We start from the raw sequence: 24,046 nt of genomic DNA, 5'->3' as shown, positions 1-24,046 counted from the left end.
TAGCACCAGGAAATCTGCACCTGCTCTGATCTGGTGTTAAGTCGGACGGCAGCCAGCACCACAAAAGGGAGACCAGCCTTTGGCCACATCGGAAGGGCAACAGATGTCAAGAAGCCACCCATCATGCGACACCCAAGAGGCCCGCGACACCCACCGACACCACCCCAGGACCCCACCCCACACCCGGAACACCCCCCTGGACAACCACAGAGGCAGTGCAGACAAAGACAGCGGAACCCCAGGAAGCGTACCAGCCGCCCAGACCCAACCCCTGACAATGTCACCGTCCACCACAGGCTGAAAGGGACAACCATCCCACGCATCCCAACCATCATCGCCTAACAGGCCTAGGACACCAACACAGCGGACAACCAACATCCCAACCCACACCAAGCTGAGGGCTTGGCTGCACCTGTTGGCCCCTGGCACTCCCCAACCAACACCTGCCAGAGTCGGAGGAGTCTCACTACCAGCCACAACCAAGTCCCTCACACCTGTCCTGGACATCACCATCACCCTGGTACCCCAGTCCCCATACGTCCAACACAATGCTCAGGTCACGCTGGACACCAAGCAAGGATCATATGCCATAGCAGGATGCACGCATGTGTTGGGGGCAATCCACAGCACACATGTCCCACCTGTGCCCCCTGGTGACACAGCACACAATCACCGCAACAGAAAGCACACGTCCCACCCCAATGTGCAGGCAACAACAGAACACCGTGGAACCTCCAACAATGTTGCCACCAAATACACAGCCAGTGTGCATGATTCCTCCACCCTCCGATAGTCCATCAGCAACCAGCGTCCCCAGGATGGCACAAAGGGAAATGCACAGCCCCTTGGCAAGTTCCAAATGAACACCCCACTCACCTCAACTCCACAACCATGCAAATCACAACTCTGGCAATGCACACGTCACAAAATCACAACCAACATGCACAACAACATGCCCACCCACCAGACACGACAGAACGACTCTCAATGGTTACCTGGCCAAGCCGTGAACATGAGCCGTCAACGGCATGGCACCTCAGCCACACAACAGCCGAATGTGGTGAGAGGTGGCAAACAGGCATGTGTGAAGGATGCAGTAGTACCATGAATGGGAAAGTACACAATGCCAAGAGTGGCGGAGATGTGCTGGACAGACCGCAGTATGCAGCACACACCCATATACATGGCGACATACACCTCTGGTGTATGGAGTGTAGTGCACAGTGGACGCAACCATGTCACCACAGCCAGTGGGGGACCTCAAAGAAATCTTGCCTGTTACGCCCACCCCTTAGCGTGACCGGAGTGGGATGGCCCGGCGTACGCCACGCCACCGTAGGGGTGTGAATAGCCCTGGGCGTGGTCCTCTTCCGGAAAGCCCAACGTCTCTGCCAAGGTGGCGCCTCTCACCCCGACACGAGGCCAACGCCGTCCTCTAGAGTGGAGTTGCCTGCAAAGCTGTGCGCCTGCCGGACCACAAACCCGTCAGGCCCGCCCCTGCGCAGCCAGGCCTCACTGATCACCTGCCGACACTGGTGTGTGTCAAGGAGGGCACCCCACGTTCCGGCTGAAGCTCCAGGCGTGAGTACCGCGATCTTGGCAGCCTCCTCAGACCATCACAGCCTCCATGAAACGGGCCCGCTTGAGTCCTTTTTCATTGTCGTACTCTACTGCCGCCTCAGGCCTACTCCTCGGCCCAGTAGGTCCCATGTGTGAAACTGCGTCCTGAGTCATGATTGGCAGTGACCCCAAATCCGGGCCACCGGCAACAGCACCAGACTCCGTTCGATCAGTGAGGCATAGTTCCATATGGGCTTCTTGTGACACGTGGTGCCACTAACCCTGTTCAACACCAGCCGGTGACACGTGGTGCCACTAACCCTGTTCAACGCCAGCCGGAGACACGTGGTGCCACTGAACCTGAACTACACAGGCCGGTGGGGCCATCTAACCTATGCAGTTGACACTCGGTGAATGGGCCGTGCTGACTGCTGCCTCAGGCCTACACCACGGTCAGGTAGGTCACAGATTTGGGACTGAACATCGGTCATTCAAAAGGCATGTCATCGCACGCACGGAGAGGCGTAAGAGGATGACGCGTTGCAGTCCGAAGGGAACAAGATCATCGTTACGGAGGTGTTCACACACTACCGATAACTGCCCTTATGTCAATAACTCTGTGCCGCGCCAGCCAACGACACATGGCTGTGGGCCACAGCTGACCGCTGCCTCCGGCCTACACTGTGGTCCAGTAGGTCACAGAGTCTTCATTTTGCAATGGCTGAGTTCGTATCAGCGTACCGGCATCATCGAAGACAGCATCCCCTCTGAGCCCGGTGCACTAAGTCTGTTCCTCGACAATCATGGACACTCTCTGGTTGAACTTTGGTGGCGTTTGAGCCTATGGACTAGGGGGCAGTTCACATCCTCATGTAGCTGATACCTAATTGGTGGTGGCAACGAGGCTGTCGCATTCCATGCCTCCATTTGCTGCTTCCGGATAAAATCAAACCTTTCGGCGTCATTCCCTGGAGGACACCTTCCACTGTACCCCGATACCCTCTGCAACATACACCTTGGACATTGATGGTAACCCGCTCAGGAGGCATGGCACCTCTGACTGCACCGCAAGTCATCGTTCTGTGGCTGGGTGCCTGTGCCGGCCGCTGTGCATCCGGGGCCACTAACTCTGTGCTAGTCTGGTCTGGGACCCCTTCTGAAATATTGGATGACCCCTGAAGCATTGGCCTTGGGGTCATCAATGCCATTTCTCTGTGGCGCTGCGCTGTACGCAGCCTCCGGGCCCAACAGCGTCCCACCAGGGCTCACATAGCAAGTCGAGTCCTGACCGGCCCGGACGTGGCATCACCGCAGGAGGCACATGCCACCACCGCAAGGACCACCTTCAACAGTCATCTGCCAGAGTCGAAACGGTGGCCCTGACAGAGTTGCGGAGTTGCTCAGACCAATCGTGGATGCCATCATCGGCCTGAAACCCTGCTCAGCACTCCAGGTGCCAGTGACTCAGTGCACCGCAAGCCATTGTCCGTTACTGATTGAGTTATGAGCTGTGGAGAGGTTGCGCAGCTATGTCACCTCAAACAGTGTGGGGGCCCTGAGACGTTGATGGGGAAGATGATGCAGGTATTACACACCCCACTGCATCTGCATCAGGTGTCTGTCTGAGGGACACGATTCGAGACTTTTTCTTCACATGGGTGCGCTCATCTCTAGTGTCCCATCCCCAGTGCACTGCAACTCATGGACACTTCTGTTTGCATGTTGGCTGTCCTCTGAACTTTCTCCGGCTTCCTCCATGTTGCTCAGCAGTTGACTCTTTTATGCATGTGTTTTCTGTTTCTGTTGCACTGGTGTCTAATGTTCAAGTGGTTGCCAGCACCAGGCATTCCATGCGGAATGGCTTACACCCGTCCCACACACATCCAGCACAGGTGTCACTGTACATGTGGCCCTGCCAATAAATGGGGCGAGCGAATGTGCCCATAGCCAGTTCAACATGGTATCTGAGTGTGTCCCTGTGGTCTTGTTGTATGCATAAGGGCCCTGGGCCCGACGCCATTACATTGTGCTATGTACATCAGATGCAGACGTGTCACCGCAGGCAGCGGGTTGGAGCTTGGACATGTAGCTTTGTCGTCACCCACTCAATTCTTAAGGGGAGTGGCCAGGGCCATCATACACAGAGCCAAAATTGGTGTGTGACTGGAATTTGAGCGCCCCTGTCCGTGGTTCTGTACTGAGTATGTGCAACTGCATGTGTCTCTATGGCAGTGTGGCTCTCCTTAGTGGGGTGTTGGTGGCCCCTGAAGGTTGATGGACACCTCGTATGTGTCCTGGTTCGCATTCCATGGGTTCAGCCCCCACCCACACCTGTTGGGCCGCCTCCTTTTGGCGTGCAGGAACATGGCATTGGGGTGCGATGTGTGGGTGGGTGAAGTGTCGTGAGCCAGCTGTGCTTGCGGGTGCTTCCTGCTGTGATGTCTTTTGCAGGCTGGGTGTTCTCCTCTGAGTAGCTTGGCTGTTCGGGTCCTGGTGGGGGGTTGCGTGGGATATCCATGTGCTGTTGTAGGGCGTCGGTGTCAACGGTGTGGTGGTCCTCTCCGGCATCACTGATTTGTTGTAATCTGTGCTCTGCTGAAGGTGTTGTGTGCCCCTCTGCGATGTGATGGGGAGGTGCGTATTGACTTTGCGTTGACATATATGTTGGCGTATTGTTCAGGTTTGCATGCAGACTGTATGGCAATGTACATTGAGACTTTGGGGGTGCTGGATTTTTCTGTGGGACAGTGTACATTTGGTCTACATGACGGATGTGAAGTCGTACGCGTACATTTCCATTTCACAGTTTCCGGGTCCGTCAGATGTAGTAGGCATGTTTCTGTGCATGTGCGGAGCCAGTTGTGTCCTCTGTTCTGCAGTGTCGGCTATGCGCGTTGTTCCTCATTGTCATCAATGTGGGTGTGCTGTTCGTGCTATGTGTGTGTGCTGCAGTGTGCCAAGGGGATCGGGCACATGGACCTGGGTGACTGTGGGTGTGCAGTGTGCTACACCTCATTGTGCCTGTATGCCATTGTGCCCACTCCCCCCTTCCCCCATTCCCTGTTGATGTTGTGTCAGGTCGTCTCGAGCTGTGTCCGTACTCCCTACTCCTTGCACCATCTCCACACTGATGACTGTGGCCTGAGTTTCCTTCAGCTCCTCCGGTGGCGCTGGACTGCCACCTCCTGTCACCATTGTTGCTTTCCTGTTGGCAGCGGACTTGTGCCTGGTTTAGGTAGTCACATCATGCCGGCGCCTATTGGCCTCCTGGATTGGCCTCCTGGGCACTCCGACTGCAATCCAGGAGGTCTGCTAGTGGGTCAGTTGCTGGTAGTGTCCTGTCACCTCCACGGCGCTGGTCTAGTTTTCCTGCGGTCTGCACCCCGTCTTCCTCTTCCTCTTCTCCTTGGTCTTCCCCGACCCCGTTGTTCCTTGCTGGTAGTCTGTGGGGGTTGTGGGTTCCGGGTTGGCCCCTGCGCTGTGTCAGGGTGCATCCATTTTGCTACGCACTTTGGATTGTTTTTGGTGTATTTTTTCAGTGGTTTTTATACGGTATAGTTCTGCCAGACGCGTGGGATTTGCAGGCCTGTGGATGTTTTTTGCTACTTTTTGTACCGCAGTTGGCCTCATCGCATTTTTTTTGCGTTCGCTTATCGCATTTATGCTGCGTGGCGTTGATTTTGACGTGGACATTTGGCGCGTTATCTGGTGACTATCGCATGCTACCGCCTTGTTGTGAATTCCATGTTGGCACGAGGTTATTTTCCCGCGATACGCTCCGATATTGAAAGTTGCGTTACGCTACTCTTGCGGTAGTTATCACACGTGCTTGTGAATATACCCCTTTGTCTGATCGGTCTTGCACACCAGTCAAGAGACTGTCTCAGGTATATGGACCTTGGAGAGAAGGAGAAACATGTCTCTCGGGGCCCAGAGACATGTTGCCTCTGGGCCCCAGGAGGTGAGTAACTGTGTTTTAGAAATTCAAGATAAAATCCTATGGTAGATTTGTTACGTTTGGATTTCAAGGCTGTGCTTTAAATATCAATTTGTGTGAAAATTATTTCGTGATTTTCTAGATCTGCTTTATAGTGGTACTAGCATTGTTTTGGCCAATAGCGGAACAAATTATCGTTTGGTTCATATGCTTTAAAAAGGTCAGCATCTCTCAACACAGCAGGTTGGTGGAGCTCAGAAGGACATGGAGGGGGCATAGCGTTGGGGTTCAAATTTGATACATCTGAAAAGCATAGAATGCGATGACTTAAATGACTACACAACAACATTATGATAGAAAGGGCATGACTTTCTTTTACTCACCATCCAAGGTGGAGCAGTGGTTGCTGTGCTGTTATACATGGCTGTGGAGTTCATGACCATCGTACTGCTTGCCACTGCAGACACAAAAAAATAAAATATATGTAAGCCTACATATTCTTTCAAAATTTGGCAGCATCTTCCCATTTTCAGAGTCTAGCGTAGCCAACCATAATCGGGAAAAAGATCTGATTGTTGTAGCTCATTTGTCTACTTTTCTTTTATATTTATATGTATGATCGTGTTTTTTATATATAGTGCTACATCCCACACTTCTGTCGTTTCTAAGCTCCGTAAACAGCAGATGTTATATATATAAAATTCTGCTCTGGACAAATGGAATGATGATCCCTCTTTCAGTTGGATTTGTTTATTTGTCCAAGTTACTATACCCAGAATATTCAAGAGCCTATCTATATAATTAACCCTTCAAATCAATCTTGACACCTTTTATGCAATGGTAATTTCTCAACTACTAAACGGATTTTCACCAAAGAGAAATATCATCTTTGAGTAAATCTCTTCTTTTTGGCCAGATTTAGTTAACTTCCTTTAAGAGTTTTTTTGCTGAGAATTTTTTTTTCATTGGAATTTAAAAATGTAAGTGTTGACACACTTCACTGACACTCCTTCCCATGACGGACGTTCACAAAACTAGGAACGCTGAACATTTATAAATCTGTACATTTTTGTAAATGTTTTTTGTTTTGACTTGTTGAGTAGTTACCAACAAAGGTATTTAACCAGAACCAAGACATGAGGAAATGAATCCTTGCACTATCTGTAGCCTTGTGAATATTAGCATCGTTAAAGTTAATAAGCAACATTTCTGTACAACAGTTACGGTAATACATGTCTGTTTGTTAGTAGACTTGCCTAAATAACTTGTATTATTGGGCAACATTTAGGTTTACTTATATACAATTATTATACTACTGATATATCTATATCTATATTTACTGGAAAACCAAAGGTTTAAGGGACGTTATAGTTAGGTAAAAATGTCAGTTAAACATACAGTTTTAAATTAACAAAACCACTCAAATTCGCCAGTTATAGTTATCTCATGTAACTCAAACCCGTGCTCTAAAGTTCAAAATGATATGTTTTAGCTCACAATTTCACCTAACTATAACATCTCTTTAACCTTTGTTTTTTTAATTGAATATTGAATATATATATATTTATTTATATGTTTATATATTTATATTTAGATGTAGTCAAAACACATGAGTCCAATTGTTATCATGCAAATAAATGGATTGAAAGCGCGGCACGCTGTGATTGTCATTAATTGGCCCGTGAGCAAGGACTGAAAAGTTTGAAAGGCGTTGGGCCTCACCACAAAAATAGCACCGGGATTGTTTGAAGATTGACATGGAATGACGATTGGAGTTGAGTATATATCTATAGTTATACTGGAGGCAATAGTGTCAGTGTGTTTACAGTATAGACAGACTTTCCAAAGGAAAGGCATTTTTGCTTTGGCAATCATTTTGGCAATATTTGATGAATCTGTGTGAAACTTTCCCCAAACAAATTCATCAATTTAGCTCCTTTGTGAAAGGTTTTGTGCTGATCCGTCAAGAGGGGGCCAAGAAACAAGAGGGACCCAAAAGTGTAATTTGTATTTTTTCCCATTAGAAAGTTTGTTGTCTGAAAAAGAAAAAGAAAGGCTGAATGGAATTACACCAAAATTGGCACAAAGTTAAAGGGTGCTTTATGATTTAATGTCAATCCGATCAGTTGTATGTAAGAAATTAGCATTTAAAGAGGGGATTGGATTGAGCATGATGGGCTTAGCCCTAAAAAAATATTAGAGATAGCCGGACCGTTGTGTACTGTTTCCACGGTACTCGCACAGACAAAACTTGAAAAACATACTCAATCATACTGATTAGATGAGGGAGCTTTTTCTTCCATCAGCCAATTCGGTACTGCAGTTACCGGTTAGGAATCACTGTACTAGAACCTGATTGGGTGGCCACAACATGAGGACAAAATTCTCTCATGGTGCAGCTGCCTTTACAGTACACTGGGACTCAAACCCCAAGTCCTCAAAAATAAAAAAGGCACATAAGGGCAGGGTGAGGAAAAACTGACCCCAGGCCCATGTGTGACCCTGCAGCCAAGCCCCGCTGCACACAACTGAAGGCTGTGTTCAATGGGTGTTGGTTGGTCACCACACTGCAGGTTGGGTTCAAGGCCTGTGGCCATCTCCGCTGTGCAAAGACAAAGGCCTTGCTCTGTGGTGGCTGGCCACTCTGTGGCTGGTCGGGGGTAGGGCTTGGCTAGAGACCAGGTCCTGCAGATCAACGCGCAGCTGGGATCAGCCACCCCCTAGAGGCTGAACGTAGGGCATGGCTTGGCACAGTGATCACAGACAGGGTGGTCCACTGATTCCAGCAGGTCACTACCTGTGTGATGGCAGAAAGTTCTGGTAGATTGCAGTTTACAAACTATCTCATGAATATTGAAGCAGGGTGTAGGATTGCTAGCAACTATGATCCAATATTTCGTAAACCAAAATGTGAGTATATAGCTCAGTTTGCAAACTACCATTGTATTTTCATAGCTTCATCCCAGTCTGTGGCGAGGTGTCAGTGATAGACAGTTGGCCCTGGGCACTTCAGGGCTTAAAACTGAAGCGCCTAGGGCTGAGGCTATCAATGACGCTCCCGCTCATCACGACGGGGAAGGCATTAGGCTGATTTGTCATTGTGAAGAGGTCACTCCCATATAAGCTGTGACATCTTCAGTCAGGCAAAGTTCAGCTCAGGCAGCTGGGCGCCTGCACACTTAGGGCGTGTTTAGCACCTGGCTAGCTCACCTGAACTTAAAGAGTGTCTGTCAGGCTGACCTTTTCTCAACTTGTCAGGCACTCATTATGTCTAGAAAAAGGCGGGTGGGCTTGGTCCCTTTGCCCTTAAGGATGGGCCACTGCTGCCTGATAAGCTGAAATTCCTTCTCACCACCCTCTCTAGTTACCCGTGTGATTATGAAATGGTGACCCTGGTGCTAACAGGAAACCATATATGGAATTCCTGGATTGGCCCGAGCTGGGTGTGCAGCCATAATGACATGTGCACTCCATCCTCCATGAGCCTGAGAACCAGAAATCAATGTGCGCATTCCCATCCCATCTTACACTACCTCTTGAAGGACAAAGGCTGCATTCATTTGTCATTGGATCCTATTGGACTTGACCCTTTCTGCAGGGTCATCCCCAAACTTTTTGCCTATACCCTCTTGTTTTCTAAATGCGTTTTTGTTGGCTTTTAGGACACTGATCATGTGTGCTCTCACCTTTAAGCATGGTAAAATTGGCTTACACTCAATTAACATATTGAGTTTACTGGTAACTCCCTAGTAAAGTGGTACTACATGTAGCGAGGGCATGTAAGTTAAATGCTACTCATGGGCCTGCAGCACTGATTGTGCTAACCACTTAAGTAGCCTATATGTGCAGTTGCAAACTGCCATTTTGACCTGGCATAAATACACTTTTTCCCAGGCCTAAGCCTTCCTTTTCAATAAATATAAGTCACCCCTATAGTAGGCCCTAAACAGACCATAGGGCAGAGTGCAGTGTATTTAAAAATTTGGACATGTACTTTTAAGTTTTACATGTCCTGGTAGTAAAAAACCTTTCAATTCGTTTTTCACTGCAGATAGGCCTACCTCTTCCACAGGATATCAGTGGGCTAACATATTACATTTAATAAAAGATGACTTTCATTGGGAGCAGGAGGAAATATCGAGTTTGGTGTCTAAAGAATTGTAATTTAAAACCTCTTTAATGGTAAACTTGGATATTAAGTCGCGATCCTGAAAATGCCACTTTTAGAAATTTGCTGTGGCAAACTACTCCACCCCAGTTTGGACCTAGCCAAATGAAAATCAGTCTTGACCCTGTTCCCCATGGGAACAGTCCAGCCGAACTGCCCAGCCAGTTCTTCCCTGGACCGGAAACATGCATGTCTTTTCTGGGGGTGAATGTTTGATAAATTCAGGATTTCGTCCATCATTTGTTGCCGCAGCATTTTTAGAAAGTTGACATTTTCTTGTCCCATTCATTTGGTGCCTTTAGCATGTAACCTGGGTCGCATGATTTGGGGTGGCTGTCAGTCGGTCTTTGTGTATTCCTCCCAGACAGTGAGACAAAGGAGCATAGATGGTCGCAGGATGGGCCATCTCTGACTAGATGATGGGTGGATCTGTCATCCACCATACTGCATGTCACAAAGGATCTGCCTGAGCACACTCAGAAAAGTTTTGACACTAGTCTATTGTGGATGGTTACACGAAGGCGGTGAACTGGCTATGCACTGCCACCTCTGTCCTTAGCAGGTGCTCGGTGGCCATGCAGTTAGAGATGGCCAACTGCAGCCTTGACATCGCAAGGGGGTTGGTCACAGTCACCAGTGCCTTGGAAGCGCTCCAGACCACACAAATAGCTGCCACAGGATCGGGGGATGGGGGAAAGTGAGGAGGCAACAAGTCGCAGCAGTATCACTCCTCCAATACAAGAGTCCAGGAGGCGCGGTGAAAGGCACGGACCAGCCGCAGGACAGACCTCTAGGGAGGACAGTGTGCCTAATGAACGCAGAAGTGCTGCGCGTGGGCACAGAAAATAATACCAGGCATCACCTGACATTGGGAAATGGGTGAAGTAACCCATTTGACCAATTGATGGGATTTGGGAATTTGCTTGGAGAGTATCTAAGCCATGCTGGGGTTGTTGAGGCACTGTGAGGCCTTCATGGTATGGCGGTGTGCTGTCCTATTGCCTGACTGAAGGTCAATAAAACACAGTACCACAATTGCATTTACTCGCTTTGTCTCATTACTTACTCAGAAATAGTTGTGTGTGATCTCAGCCCGTCTGTGTCTCCCATCTGGTGCTGCTGCGACACCTGCAGCGCTGTGCTGTGGCTGTGGACAATCCTCACCCTCATCCTCTGACTCAGTGAGTTCCACGGGTGTTCCCTTCTTTGTGGCCAGGTTATGCAGCATGGCACATCTAGCTATTATTTTGAAGATCAGAGGCTGGTACTGCCACTTTTGTGGAGGCAGCGGAACCTGCTTTTCAGGAGTCCAAATGTACGCTCCACCACATTCCGCGTAGATTTATGGGCAACATTAAATCTCCTTTCGCTTGGGGTAGACGGGTTGAGGAATGGAGTTAGGATAAATGCACGCACCGCATATGTGCTATCACCTAATTGTTAAAGGAAGAAAGATTATTCACAGTCAGCAATGGATACATCAACGGTATACATCAGGGTGTGTCACATAGATTTACCTAGCAGGTATTCTTCTCCAAATTCACCCCCAGCAAGTCGGGTGCAGAGCCCACTCTTCCTGAAGATGTAGGAATCATGCGTGCTCCCAGGAAATTTAGCAACAATGTCGGTAATGATGTGAGACGCATCACATATGACCTGTACGTTGATTGAATGTGTAGATTTGCGGTTACGATAGATGCACTCAGTAGCAGAGGGGGGGCAGATTGGTATATGTGATCCGTCAATGCACTCGATTACATGTGGGAACTGGGCCTTCTGATAAAAGTCCATCTTTGTCTTATGCAGTTCCGCCTGTGTGCTGGGGAACCGGATGTAGTGGTGCATTCTTTGCATCATGGCATCCAGGAATGTGTTAAAAAAGCGTGACAGGCAACTCTGTGAGACACCACCAGCCACAGCTATTATCCCCTGGTAACTGCCGGATGCTAGTAGGTGCAGGCAACAAAGGACCTGTACATGCGGAGGTATCACATACACCCTTGGTGTCTGGTGCTCCAGGAGTGGGTGCAGGTCACGTATCAGGTCTAGGATAGTAGTGGGGTGAAGCCTGTACCTCACATGGATTTCTGCCTCTGTCAGTTGGAATAGTGTGATGCGCAATCTGTATACGCGTTCCTGTCGTCTCCAGATCCTCAGTGCTGCAGCTTGCATCCGCATCCGCATTGCAGTGACATAGAGGGCCGCCATTGTGTTCACGCAGATGCATTCTGTGGCTGTTTATATGCAGTGCACCTGGTTACCACCTGCTTTGAGTCAGTGTTAATTTGCGACTCCAAATTAGCGATTTTTCAAGAAATAGGTATTAGCGAATTTATGTACATTGGTTTGCGACTTGATATTGCGATTCCTTATTTAGCGACTCGCAAAATATTGAGTCGGTGTGGAATATTCGCTGAATAAATAATAGCTAACTGTTTTCCTTTATTTTTAGCGATTATTTATTTAGCGATTCTGTATTTCTGTCCCTACATGTCGCATGGCTGTTTTGCAATCGCAAAAGTGGAAATTCTGCGAATTTCGGCGTTTGCGATCGGTATTTGTCTTCCTACATCAGACCCTATATCACTTGCACCATGAGATTTCACATCATCATTGCCATCACTTATACCTCAAACAGTTGCCCATTTATACATATATTTGTGGGAAATCTGTTGCTAGTAAGTGCACTTACATATATGTTAACAAAAAACCAAAGGTTAAACCTTTGTTATAGTTAGGAAAACTTTATTTATTCTTTCTATACAAACCAACCTTAAACTACACAAATATTAGAAATTCTACATTTGCAGTTATACCTTAAGTTTTGAATGTGTGCACCACTTTTAAAATACTAAAATTGTATTACTTTTTTCTATAGAAACCAAACTTAAACTACACAAACACTATAAATGCTAAAGTTACAATTTAGACTGCATATTTATAATGTATCCACCACATTCACATTATTAGAACTAGCACGCCTCCAAACACACTGTTTTCAGTTCGCTAACCACACAACAATAACTATAACTCACCAATCTACCATGCGCTGTGTTCTCACACATGAAGGGATTTGAGAATTATGCCATCAGTGTTGTTATAAATGCAATGATTTCATCTCCTATCATTTGAGTCCCTTACCGAAGAGCTGGGGATCCCATAGGGACATTTTTAAGGCACCGCTCTTTGATCACTACACTGACCTCTAGATGGGGGGACATGAAGGAAGAGCCGGGTCAACATCTCACCATACAGTATCTCCATGTAATGGGTCGAGGCCGGCACTTAGTCTGGTGGTTTGCAGCATCCCTCCGCACGCATGCGGCGATTAAATTAGACTCACTTCGATGCAGGTGGGAGGAAGAACTGGGGAGGCAGCTGGAGGATAGGGAGTGGGAAAAGATATTGAAGAGTCCTAAGCGTAGTCCCAGAAACATGCGGTTCCATCAAATCCAATTGTCCACAGGGTATATCTCACTCCCGAAAAGATCAATAGGTACTTTTGCCGTATCGATGCGGCCTTTCCCCGCTGTGCAGAGGTGGGGGCTGGCCTAGTGCACATGCTGTGGGGCTGTCACACACTGCATACTTACTGGCGGGCTATTAGTGAGACATTGTGCGTGTGCACGAGCCGCAGCATACCTTTTGAGTGGACTACTTACTTATTACATCAATTTTCGCAGGACCCCGGCCACAAAAGTCACTTCTTGCTTCCTCGATCTGGGGCTGTTAGTTGCCAAGCGCCTCTTAACAAAGAGATGGAAGGCACAGTCCCCACCACACTTGAGGGCATGGAGTTATTCCCTCATAGCATGGGCTAAAGCAGAAGGCATCATACGAGAGGAAACACTGGGTCTGCGCAAGACACCGATGGCAGCGCAATGGGACGGTCTGCTTCAGGGCCTTATGCGCATGGGGGGGACAGCCTAGAGCAGCGTCTGGATGCTGAGGGAGGCATTCCGGCAACCTGAGATGGGCGACATGTCAGGTGCACCCTCCTCCCACCACTCAGGCACATTTACACTGACCATTGATTAAAAAGAGATGCAACTATATGTGTTGGATGGCTTTGCAGCTTTGTGGAAAGTTGCGGGACGGGGTGCGAGAGAGGGGGGAGTAGGAGACAGAAGTAGTTACAATAGGGGGGGAGGGTAGGGGGACTAAGTGAAGCGTGTGTAAGTAGAAGTCGGACTTAGCTGCTGTGGTTGGGGTTTTTTCAGTTACTGTTTGTTTACTTTATAACATCTGTGCGTTCACACGAGATGTATGATCTGTAACACTCTGTATAAGATATCCCTGGAATCACATCACGACTGCATTGTGGACTTTACCCCTGCTGACCCGACACATATGTTGTAGTTCAACCTAGAACTGTGGCTATAAGGTCACTAGGATACACGGTGGGTATTTTAAGCTCGTATGTGGGAACTGAGCGTCACTATCAGAAGAATCTATTTGTGGTTGTGATGAAGTGTTGGAGATTGTCTTGCATACGTATGTAAACGCTGTGAAAATAATAAAACAAATTTAAACAAAAAAAATGAATGCAATGATTTCATATGGTATAACTGATGTAATATAATAGGGTATAAGTAGTGGATGGAGGAGTGAGGAATAGTTATTACGGAGTCGAGTGTCTTTCAGTATAGTGTCATAGAGTATGGTGGAATACAGTTGATTGGCATAGCATAGTGTCAAGTAACCTGTGTTAAATTGGAGAGGCGTGTTGTAGAGTACAGTGAACTGCTGTGTTGTTAAGTGTTGGAAAGTCTCGTAGAGTGGTGTAGAGTGTTGTACAGTGAAGCGTACCGGGACAGAGTGGAGTGCCCAGCTGTACAGTGGAATGAACGTGGATAGAGTGGAGTAGAATCTCACAGAGTGGCAATGTTTTGGAGAGTGGAGTTCCATAGAATGGAGGTGAGTGTCATAGAGTGGAGTTATGTAGAATGGAATTTCGAACAGTGGTGTACACTAAGTAAAGCATCATATAGCGGAGTACAGTGAAGTGGAGTCATATAGGATAAAGAGAAGCAAAGTGGCATAGAGTTGAGTGCTATGTTGTAGAGTGGAGTGGAGTAGAGTAGCCTGGCGTAGCATAGAGTGGTGTGTCATACAGTGTAGTGGTCTGGCATATCTTAGAATCTTGGAAAGTGTCGTACAGTGGAGTAGAGTGAGTGCCATTGAGTGTATTATAATGTTGTAAAGTAGAGTGGTGTGGAGTAAAGTAGAGTATGGTACAGCATGGTAGAGTGTAGTGGCATTGAATGGAGTAAAGTTGAGTGGCATAGAGTAGCAAAGAGTGGAGTGGTGTAGAGTGGAGTAGTGTAGTACAGTAGAGTGGAGTAGTACAGTAGAGTGGAGGGGAGTTGTGCACTATAGAATTGAGTGTAGTAAAGTGGGGTGGAGTGACATAGAGGGAGTTGCATAGAGTGTGGTACAGTGGAGTTGAGTATTGTATAGTGCAATAGACTAAACTAGTGTGTTGCACAGACTATACTGTTATACAGTACAGTGCTATAAAGTGGAGTATTGTGTGGTAGAGTGGACGGCTCTAAAGTGTGTCATAGAGTGGAGTAGATTGGAGTAGGGTGGAGTTGAGTTTGGTAGATTGGAGTGATGTACAGCGGAATAGTATTGAGTGAAGTGGCATAAAGAGGAGTGACGTACAGTCAAGTGGTGTCGAGTGGAGTGTCATACAGTGGTATACCGTAAAGTGGAGTGCCATGTCATAGATTGTTGGAAAGAGTCAGAGAGTAGGAGTTGAGTAGAGTGTTATAGAGTTGAGTTGCATAAAGTACAGTGTTGTGGACTGTGGTAGAGTGGAGTGGTATTATAGTTTCAAAGAGTCAAGTGGCATAGAGTCAAGTGGCATACAGTGGAGCAGTGGAGTAGAGTGGAGTAGTGTGTCATAGAGTAGAGTGGGTTAAAGTGGGGTGTAGCGGCATAGACAGATTTGCATAGTGTGTCCAAGAGTGGAGTAGAGTGGCATACAGTGGGATACATTGGATTATAGTGTTGTACAGTGAAGTTTAGGGGCATAAAGTGTAGTAGAGTGCTATACAGTGGCATAGAGTGTAGTACAGAAGAGTGTAGAGGAGTAAAGTGGAATGTCGTAGAGTGGAGCAGTGGAGTAGTGTGTCATAGAGTAAAGTGGTGTAAAGTGGTATGTAGTGGCATAGACGGAGTTGCGTAGTTTGTCCTAGAGTGCAGTAGACTGTCATAGAGTTGCATACAGTAGAGTAGAGTGTTGTACAGTTGCACAGAGGTGAGTAGAGTGTTGTATAGTGCAGTTTAGGGGCATAGAGTGTAGTAGAGTGCCATACAGTGGCATAGAGTGTGATAGAGTAGAGTGTAGTGGCGTAAAGTGGAATGTTGTAGAGTGGAGAAGAGTGCTGTATAGTGGTATAGAGTGTACTAGAGTGTTGTACAATGACATAGACTGGAGTATAGTATCGTACAGTGTTGTGTTATAGAGTGTCGTATCGTAGACTATCATGCTGTAGAGTGTCATGAGGTTGAGTGTTGTTGTGTACAGTGTCTTGTAGAGTGGAGCAGCATACATTGGAATAGTGTAGACTATAGTGGCATAGAGGGGAGTGGCTTAGAGTGGAGTTGCATACAGTGGAATACTGTAGAGTGCCAAAGAGTGTAGTGGAGTGTTGTATAGTGTTGGAAAGTGTTAAAGACCAGAGTAAATTGGAGTGGTATAGAGTGGAGTAGAGTGTTGTAGAGTGAAGTGCCATACAGTACATTGTTATAGAATGTGGTTGAGGGGAGTAGAGTACAGTGGAGTGGCATACAGTGGAGTAGTGTGCTACAGAGTAGAGTGGAGTAAAGTGGGGTGTAGTGGTGTTGAGGCACTGGTGTAGTGTGTCCTAGAGTGGAGTAGAGTGTCAAAGAGTGGCATGCAGTGGAGTAGAGTGCCATACATTGGCATAGAGTGGGATAGAATGTTGTACAGTGGAGTGTAGGGGCTAGAGTGTAGTAGAGTGTCCTGCAGTGGCATAAAGTGTAGTAAAGAGTATTAAGAAAAGTAGAGTGTCGTAGAATGGAGGACTGTGTTGTAGAGCTAGACTGCAGTGGCATAGACTGGAGTGGTGAGGAGTGCAATGCTGTATAGTGTTGAGTTGTAGAGTGTCCTATCGCGGCATAGAATTTCATGGGGTAGAGTGTTGTGGCGTACAGTGGAGTGGTGAAGAGTGTTGTGTTCCTGTTTTCAGTTTCTATTTTTGGCAAATTCTGGTGGGGTTTTTTCATTTTTTCAATACCTTAATTAAACAGTGGTTATCAGTGGTTACACATTTTCGCGCCATTAAAAACAACAGAAACAGTATTTTTCCAGTGTTTATTGGACTTTAATTTAATTTTAATTATTGCTTGCTTTCCGCACTGATAGTGCATCTGTATAGATAGCGTGTGCACAGGATATATGAGGTCCAAATACATATTTACTGCACCAGAATGGACTACAAAGTCAATAGCATTCTTCATTAACTCTGAAGATTGTAAAGATACTTTCAGCATACCATCTAGCAAGTGCCAAGGATCTCTTACAGGGAAGCACTTCTGCTCAGGTATCAATTTTGACAGACCATCATCTAGCTTTTTCACATATGTAGCTGGATTACTGCAAATACAAACAATATCACTCCAATCTTTATTGAACTTGGTAAGAACTTTTTTCAGCAGAATTCCAAGTGACACTGTGTTCCATGTTTACCAAACATCTGGTGTCATGTTTTCACCACTAACTCAGATGCTTGGTGACAACATTCTTTTCACATATACCTGTCACTAGATCTTGCATTGAATGTTTAAAGCTTGGGGTTTTGGCAATTCGCTTACAATCAGTACTGACTCACTAGAAAATGGGGCCGATGTATCAAAGGATTTCACCCATTCTGTCTGTTGGTAAATGTGATGGTACATATTTTGAAAGATTCTTATGAAACCAGCCATTTTACCTATCAGTGAAATCAAATGTAGCCAAAATATCAAATATGATTTTGATATTTCCCGACAGCTTATAAAATAACTAAACAAGACCTAAAACATGCTTCTAAACACTGCATCTTTAGACCAAAGACCACAAAACTGAAAAAAGCGGAAGGAAGAAGAGACAATGTTTTAGTGACATCCCTAAATAACAAAACTCAAAGCAGAATAATGTTAGCCAAGTCTTTCTTGATGCCACCTTTTATAATAAAGTTACATTGTATTGGCCCCTTCAGAAAGAAAGAAAAATGTCTCTTTCACTTATCTTTTCCTTTCTTTGAATGGCACTTAGTTTGTGGTTGCAAAGGTGTTTTTTCGGTGTTTATATATTTACACCAGTGATGGCTATTTTCCTTTCGTTGGGGTTTTATCAGTTATTATAGGTTTAAACCGAAAACCACATAGCCTACTTATAGTGTAGTAGTGTAGTTCTGTAGTGGCATACAGTGGAGTGACGTGTCATAGGGTGGAGTTGCGTGTTGTAGAGTGGAGTAGGGTACATTGGAGTGACATAGACTAGAGTTGTGTGGTGTGTTGTAGAGTAGAGCTTAGTATGATAGAGTAGAAGAGCATAGAGTGAACCTGTGTAGAGTGGAGTGGAGTGACAAAAAAGTGGAATGCGTAGAGTGGAGGGGCATAGAGTAGAGTGAGGTATATTACAATAGCGTACAGTGGATTGGCGTGGAGTAGACTGGTGTACAGTGGATTGGCGTAGAGTGGTATAGTGTTGTAATCAAGATAAGTAGTCCAGGGAAGTTTCCCAGTAGATTTATTGTAAGTTAGATGTTACAAGGATGAGAGCCCCACCAGGGGCAGCCTCACTGCTGCTCAGCCCATCTCCAACTGACACTCACACACACAAACATTCCATTCACCAACATTCTCTCACACAGACACTCAGGCTGAGCAGCAGCAGTATAACACATAGCTTACAGTGAAGTGCCATATAGTGAAATAGCATAGAGTAGATTGGCATAGAGTAGAGTGTCATACAGTGGTGTGTCAAAGAGTGGAGTGACTTCTCATACAGTGGAGTGGAGTGTTGTGTCATAAAGTGAAGTGGAGTGTTGTGTCATGCAGTGAAGTGTAGTGCTGTATAGTGTCCTAGAGTCTAGTGTAAAGAGATGTAGTGTGAAAATGGCTGAATGGATGTAGAAGAAATGTTGCACAAGTGGGGTGTAGTGGTGTTGAGGCAGTGGTGTAGTGTGTCCTAGAGTGTAATAGAGTGTCATAGAGTGGCATGCAGGTGCTCCTGGATCTGTCCGCAGCATTCAACATTGTCAATCATGCCATCTTGGTTCAGAGACTACAAGATACTGGCTTCTCGGGGAAGGTGCTGGCGTGGCTGAAATCATATTTGTGCGGTCGCACTCAGAGAGTCGCCTTACAACCATTTGAATCAAAACCCAACATCTTTGGTGTGGTGTCCCTCAAGGCTCAGCGCTGAGCCCTCTACTCTTTAATATCTACCTAGCTCCGCTTTTTCTTCGATTGCCAACTCAGTAGTGAAAGCGATTTCTTACGCTGACGATACCCATTTGGTTCTCCCCTTTCAAGAGCAGATGGTAGATGCTTTCAAGAACTTTAAAGGGTGTCTGAGAGACATAGCATTATGGATGAAAAGAAACAAACTAAAACTCAATGCGGGAAAGACAGAGGTGCTGTTCTTCGGAAAGGACCCAGTGCCAGTTTCAGATCTGTGGTGACCATCAGAAATGGGCCCACTGGCTTCTCCCGCCACTAATATAAAAAATCTAGGTGTGAGATGGGAGGCTGATCTCTCCTTTTCGGCTCAAATTGAGCAGGTTTCCACTATTTGCTTTAGCAAATTGAGAAACTTCTGGAAATTTGTACATTGCCACCCAGAAGATTGCCACAAATCCGTAGTCCATTCCACAGTGATTTCTAGGCTGGACTACGCAAATGTCTTGTACCGCGGCCTTCCTAAATATTCAATTAGCCGTCTCCAGATGATACAGAATGCGGCTGCGAGACTGATAAGACGCATACCGTTTTGGCATCATGTTTCTCCGCATTTACATGAGCTTCATTGGCTCCCAGTAGCCAAAAGAATTGAATTCAAGGCCATGACTTTAGCCTACCAGGCTCTCAATGGAAAATGTCCCGGCTATCTTAAACAAAGACTCTGCTGTTAGAAGCAAAATCGATCTCTGAGGTCAAATTCTCAAAATTTGCTCTGTACTCCCTGCTTTGCGAAAGCACGTCTGGGTGGTAGAGCGTTTGCAGTGAGAACGGCCAAAATGTGGAATGCCCTGCCTGGGAACCCTGCCAGGCTAATTCAGAGACCTGTTTCAGAAAGGCCTTGAAGACATGGCTCTTTAGGGTTGACTAGGCTTGGGTTTCAGTGCCTTAACCTCTCTGCGTGTAATGCCTGCTGCTAGAGCTCCGGGACACCTCTGTTTGAGGTAGCTGTTGCGTTATACAAGCTCCAGTATTATTATGCAGTGGAGTAGAGTGCCATACATTGACATAGAGTGGGGTAGAATGTTGTACAGTGGAGTGTAGGGGCTAGAGTGTAGTAGCGTGTCCTACAGTGGCATAAAGTGTAGTTAAGAGTTGTAGAATGGAGTTGTATTGAGAAAAGTAGAGTGTCGTAGAATGGAGGACTGTGTTGTAGAGCTAGACTGCAGTGGCATAGACTGGAGTGCTGAGGAGTGCAGTATTGTATAGTGTTGGGTTATAGAGTGTCCAATCGTGGAATAGAATTTCATGGGGTAGAGGGTTGTGGCGTACAGTGGAGTGGTGAAGAGTGTTGTGGTGTATAGCGTTGCAGCATACTGTGTATTGGTGTAAAGTGGAGTGGTGCATACTGGAATAGTGTAGAGTGGAGTGACTTAGAGTGGATTAGCATACAGTGGAATAGTGTACACTGTGTGGTGTATAAAAGAGTGGCATACAGTGGAGATGCATACAGTGAAACAGTGTAGAGTGGAGTGGTTTAAAATGGAGGTACTTACAGTGGAATACCCTAGAGTGTAGTAGCATACAGTTTAATAAATTAGTGTAGTAGTGTAGTCTGTAGTGGCGTACAGTGGAGTGACGTGTCATAGGGTGGAGTTGCGTGTTGTAGAGTGGAGTAGGATACATTGGAGTGACTTAGATTAGAGTGATGCAGAGTTGAGTGGTGTGTTGTAGAGTAGAGCTTAGTGTGATAGAGTGGAATAGCATAGAGTGAAGTGGTGTAGAGTGGAGTGGAGTGACAAACAAGTGGAATGCGTAGAGTGGAGGGGCAAAGAGTGGAGTGAGGTATAATACAATAGCATACAGTGGATTGGCGTGGAGTAGACTGGTGTACAGTGGATTGGTGTAGAGTGGCATAGTGTTGTAATCAAGATAATTAGTCCAGGTACGTTTCTAAGTAGATTTATTGTAAGTTAGATGTTACAAGGATGAGAGCCCCACCAGGAGCAGCCTCACTGCTGCTCAGCCCATCTCTACTGACACTCACACGCTAACATTCTATTCACCAACATTCTCTCACACAGACACTCAGGCTGAGCAGCATTGAGTAGATTGGCATAGAGTAGAGTGTCATACAGTGGTGTGTCATAGAGTGGAGTGACTACTCACACAGTGGAGTGGAGTGTTATGTCATAAAGTGAAGTGGAGCGTTGTGTCATGCAGTGAAGTGTAGTGCTGTATAGTGTCGTAGAGTCTAGTGTAAAGAGATGTAGTGTGAAAATGGCAGAATGGATGTAGAAGAAATTTTGCACAAATGTAGAATATGGTGTGCAGAGTAACGCAAGGCAGCGACTTTCGCTGCCTTGCATTTCTCCAGATTTACCAAGGAACGCAGAGTGATACACTTGAGTTACTTGCTAAATCTGACTTGAGTATTGTGTTGCCTCTGTGACACCATGTGTGGCGCAAAGGTAACACAATACAATGATAAATGTGTCCCTTTGTGACATATTGGGCTACTATATACTGTGATAACTTTGCTATATCGCGGAACATGTGGATGCCAAGGCAATATATACTTGACTACTGTCAGCTTTCAAAAAAATTAAAATGCAGACATGTTATTTTTAGTACATTCGTGTTCTGGATTAGGACCTTAAATATAGGTAAGTAGTAGGTTTTATTGTTGTTCCCTACCTATTACCACTTTATTAAAGTTTTAATAGGTAGAGAAATGTATTTATATTTTTCTATATATTGTTTCAAAAGTTTACAGAGTACCATGCTAGTATCTAGGAAGTACCATGTTTTTTAGGAAAAGTAAATTGTTTTAAAATTCTTTTTAAGTTGCACCATTCCTCAGTAGTTCTGCTATACTCTGTGAATTTTTAAAAATATATAGAACCTAGATATAATTTTTACCTACCTATTACCACTTTAATTAAGTGGTAATAGGTAGGGGAAATTATAAATCTAATACTTACCTATGCCTACGCCCCTAACCCAGAACACTGAAAAAGCGGCCTTAAACTAACATGTCTGCTTTTAACTTTTGTAAAGGCAGTCATTAGCCAATCACACAATGACTGCAAAACTTGCAAAACTGCCGTGATCACAAATATCACTACTTTTAAATGCCTTATAGCTTTAAAAATCATTAACCTACTTACCACTACTACGCAAAAGGATAATCTGCACCATAATGTGAAATTCTGACAAATGTCATGAAAATCCGTTCAAACGTTTGTTCGCTACACATCAAAGTCATGAAAAATGCAAAGGTGGCAAAATGCATTTTGCAATCTCCCCTTTTTTCTTTGCACACCCATTAAAAATTCCCCACAACACTTTGCATCATCCGCCCATATAGAAAAAGCAATAGGTCTGGAATGTTTCATGGAAATTTGTCAAACGTGGGCAAAGTCAATAGCAAACAAAAATGTGAGAAATTTATATTTTTGGAATCCTAACGGTGATTACAGAGTGGCTACTGCCACTCTGTAAGACACATATCTCTATACATCTATCTATATATCTATATATAATATATATATATTTAATATATAGACACATATATAGTAATAGGTATTCTAAATTACATTGCATACTACATAATCATTCATTAATCATTTCACTGGAAGACGTAAACAATTGTTAATTTCCGCGGGATGCTAGTTCAATGCCGTACGTCCTGAGCCCACTGGCCATGGTCATTGCCTTCACTGTGTGGTGAGTATGTGCAAGCCTTCTCATTACTTATCTCTATACTATTTACAAGGACACCTTGTTAAAGACGGTAGTACTCTGTCCTCATAACCACATTCAAAGTATTAATATACTCTATTTACAAAATGGCGATGCAATATTTGATGTCATGTGTGATGTAATCTCTGACATCTAGTTGGAGTTTATGTACAACGCATTGGGGGAGCATGCGCTGTTTGTTGCAAGACATGTTGTTAGCTTACAGTGGGCTTAAAGCCCTCCCATTGCTTACCACTGGTTGGCTTTATTGTCACAGTCTGGTCCTTGCTTTTTATTTGTCAGCTTGCGTGTGCTATCATTTCTCTTCTTGTGTTTGTTCTTCTGCTGGAACATGGGCACATTACTTGTGTCCTTCCACTGCTTGCTTTTCAAGCACTAATTTTTTTCTCAACATGAGTGCATGTATTTTCCAGCTGTCTCCCTCTTGTTCTCTGCCATCATCCTCCATCTTACTTCGTGTTCCTCTCTCTTGCCCGCATTCTTCTCTTCTCCCTTGTGTGCTTCTCCCACACTTTCCCGCATTGCTTACTCTCCCATGTGCTTCTCCTTCAGCTCCAAGTTGCTCTCTTTTTTGTATGATTACTTTCCAGTTCTCCAATCTGCTCTCTCTGTTGTTTGCTAAACCCACCCATGCCTACTATGTTTCCACCCCAACCGCACTCCATGTTGCCTTCATCCGGTACCCCATGTTGTTTCTACCCTCAACTTTGTTTCGGCCTCCACTGGCTACTTGTGTTCCACCACCTTGTTGATTGTGTGTGTGCCTGTCGGCCACTGTAGCTTGTGACTGTAGGCCTCTGTACATGCATATTTTATTCATTGCTAATGGGCTTGGTAAGTGTTGGAACTGGCATGTTCTTGCAGGCTGAGGCGAGACCCTAGCCAGGCAGGACCTACCACTCCAATCAGAGATTGGTGATTACACTCACTGTATAACCTACGCTCACATTTGGGTAGTTTGGCGCAGACCAGTCAGGCTTATCACAGAGGTAATGTGTAAAGCATTGCCGTAGCACTCTCACACAATAAATATGCTGAGCATCACAAAAGAGACTCCACATGTGGTGTACGTAAATAAAGTTTGTGTAAAACACACACATTAACTAACACAACATGAACATCATGTATTTCTGGGCATAAATCACATTAGGAAATATCACTAGCAGCACTAGGTCCAACCGTGTTAAAATAATAAGTAA

General features: G+C 45.6%; 1 protein-coding gene across 1 annotated transcript in view; it reads right to left on the bottom strand.

Moving 5' to 3' along the window:
- LOC146857388 (uncharacterized) overlaps positions 1 to 24,046 on the bottom strand; it is a 301,879-nt gene that overhangs the window by 43,206 nt on the left and 234,627 nt on the right. The window contains exon 4 of the mRNA XM_085647874.1: positions 5,881 to 5,954. Coding sequence (XP_085504000.1) covers positions 5,881 to 5,954 — 74 coding nt within the window. The remainder of the gene's footprint in view (positions 1 to 5,880; positions 5,955 to 24,046) is intronic.

The sequence above is a fragment of the Triturus cristatus genome, chromosome 3_2, assembly GCF_964204655.1.
Source record: "Triturus cristatus chromosome 3_2, aTriCri1.1, whole genome shotgun sequence".
Lineage (NCBI taxonomy): Eukaryota > Metazoa > Chordata > Amphibia > Caudata > Salamandridae > Triturus > Triturus cristatus.
The sequence above is the reverse complement of the archived record's forward strand: the minus strand, read 5'-3'. Positions and strand labels throughout refer to the sequence as shown.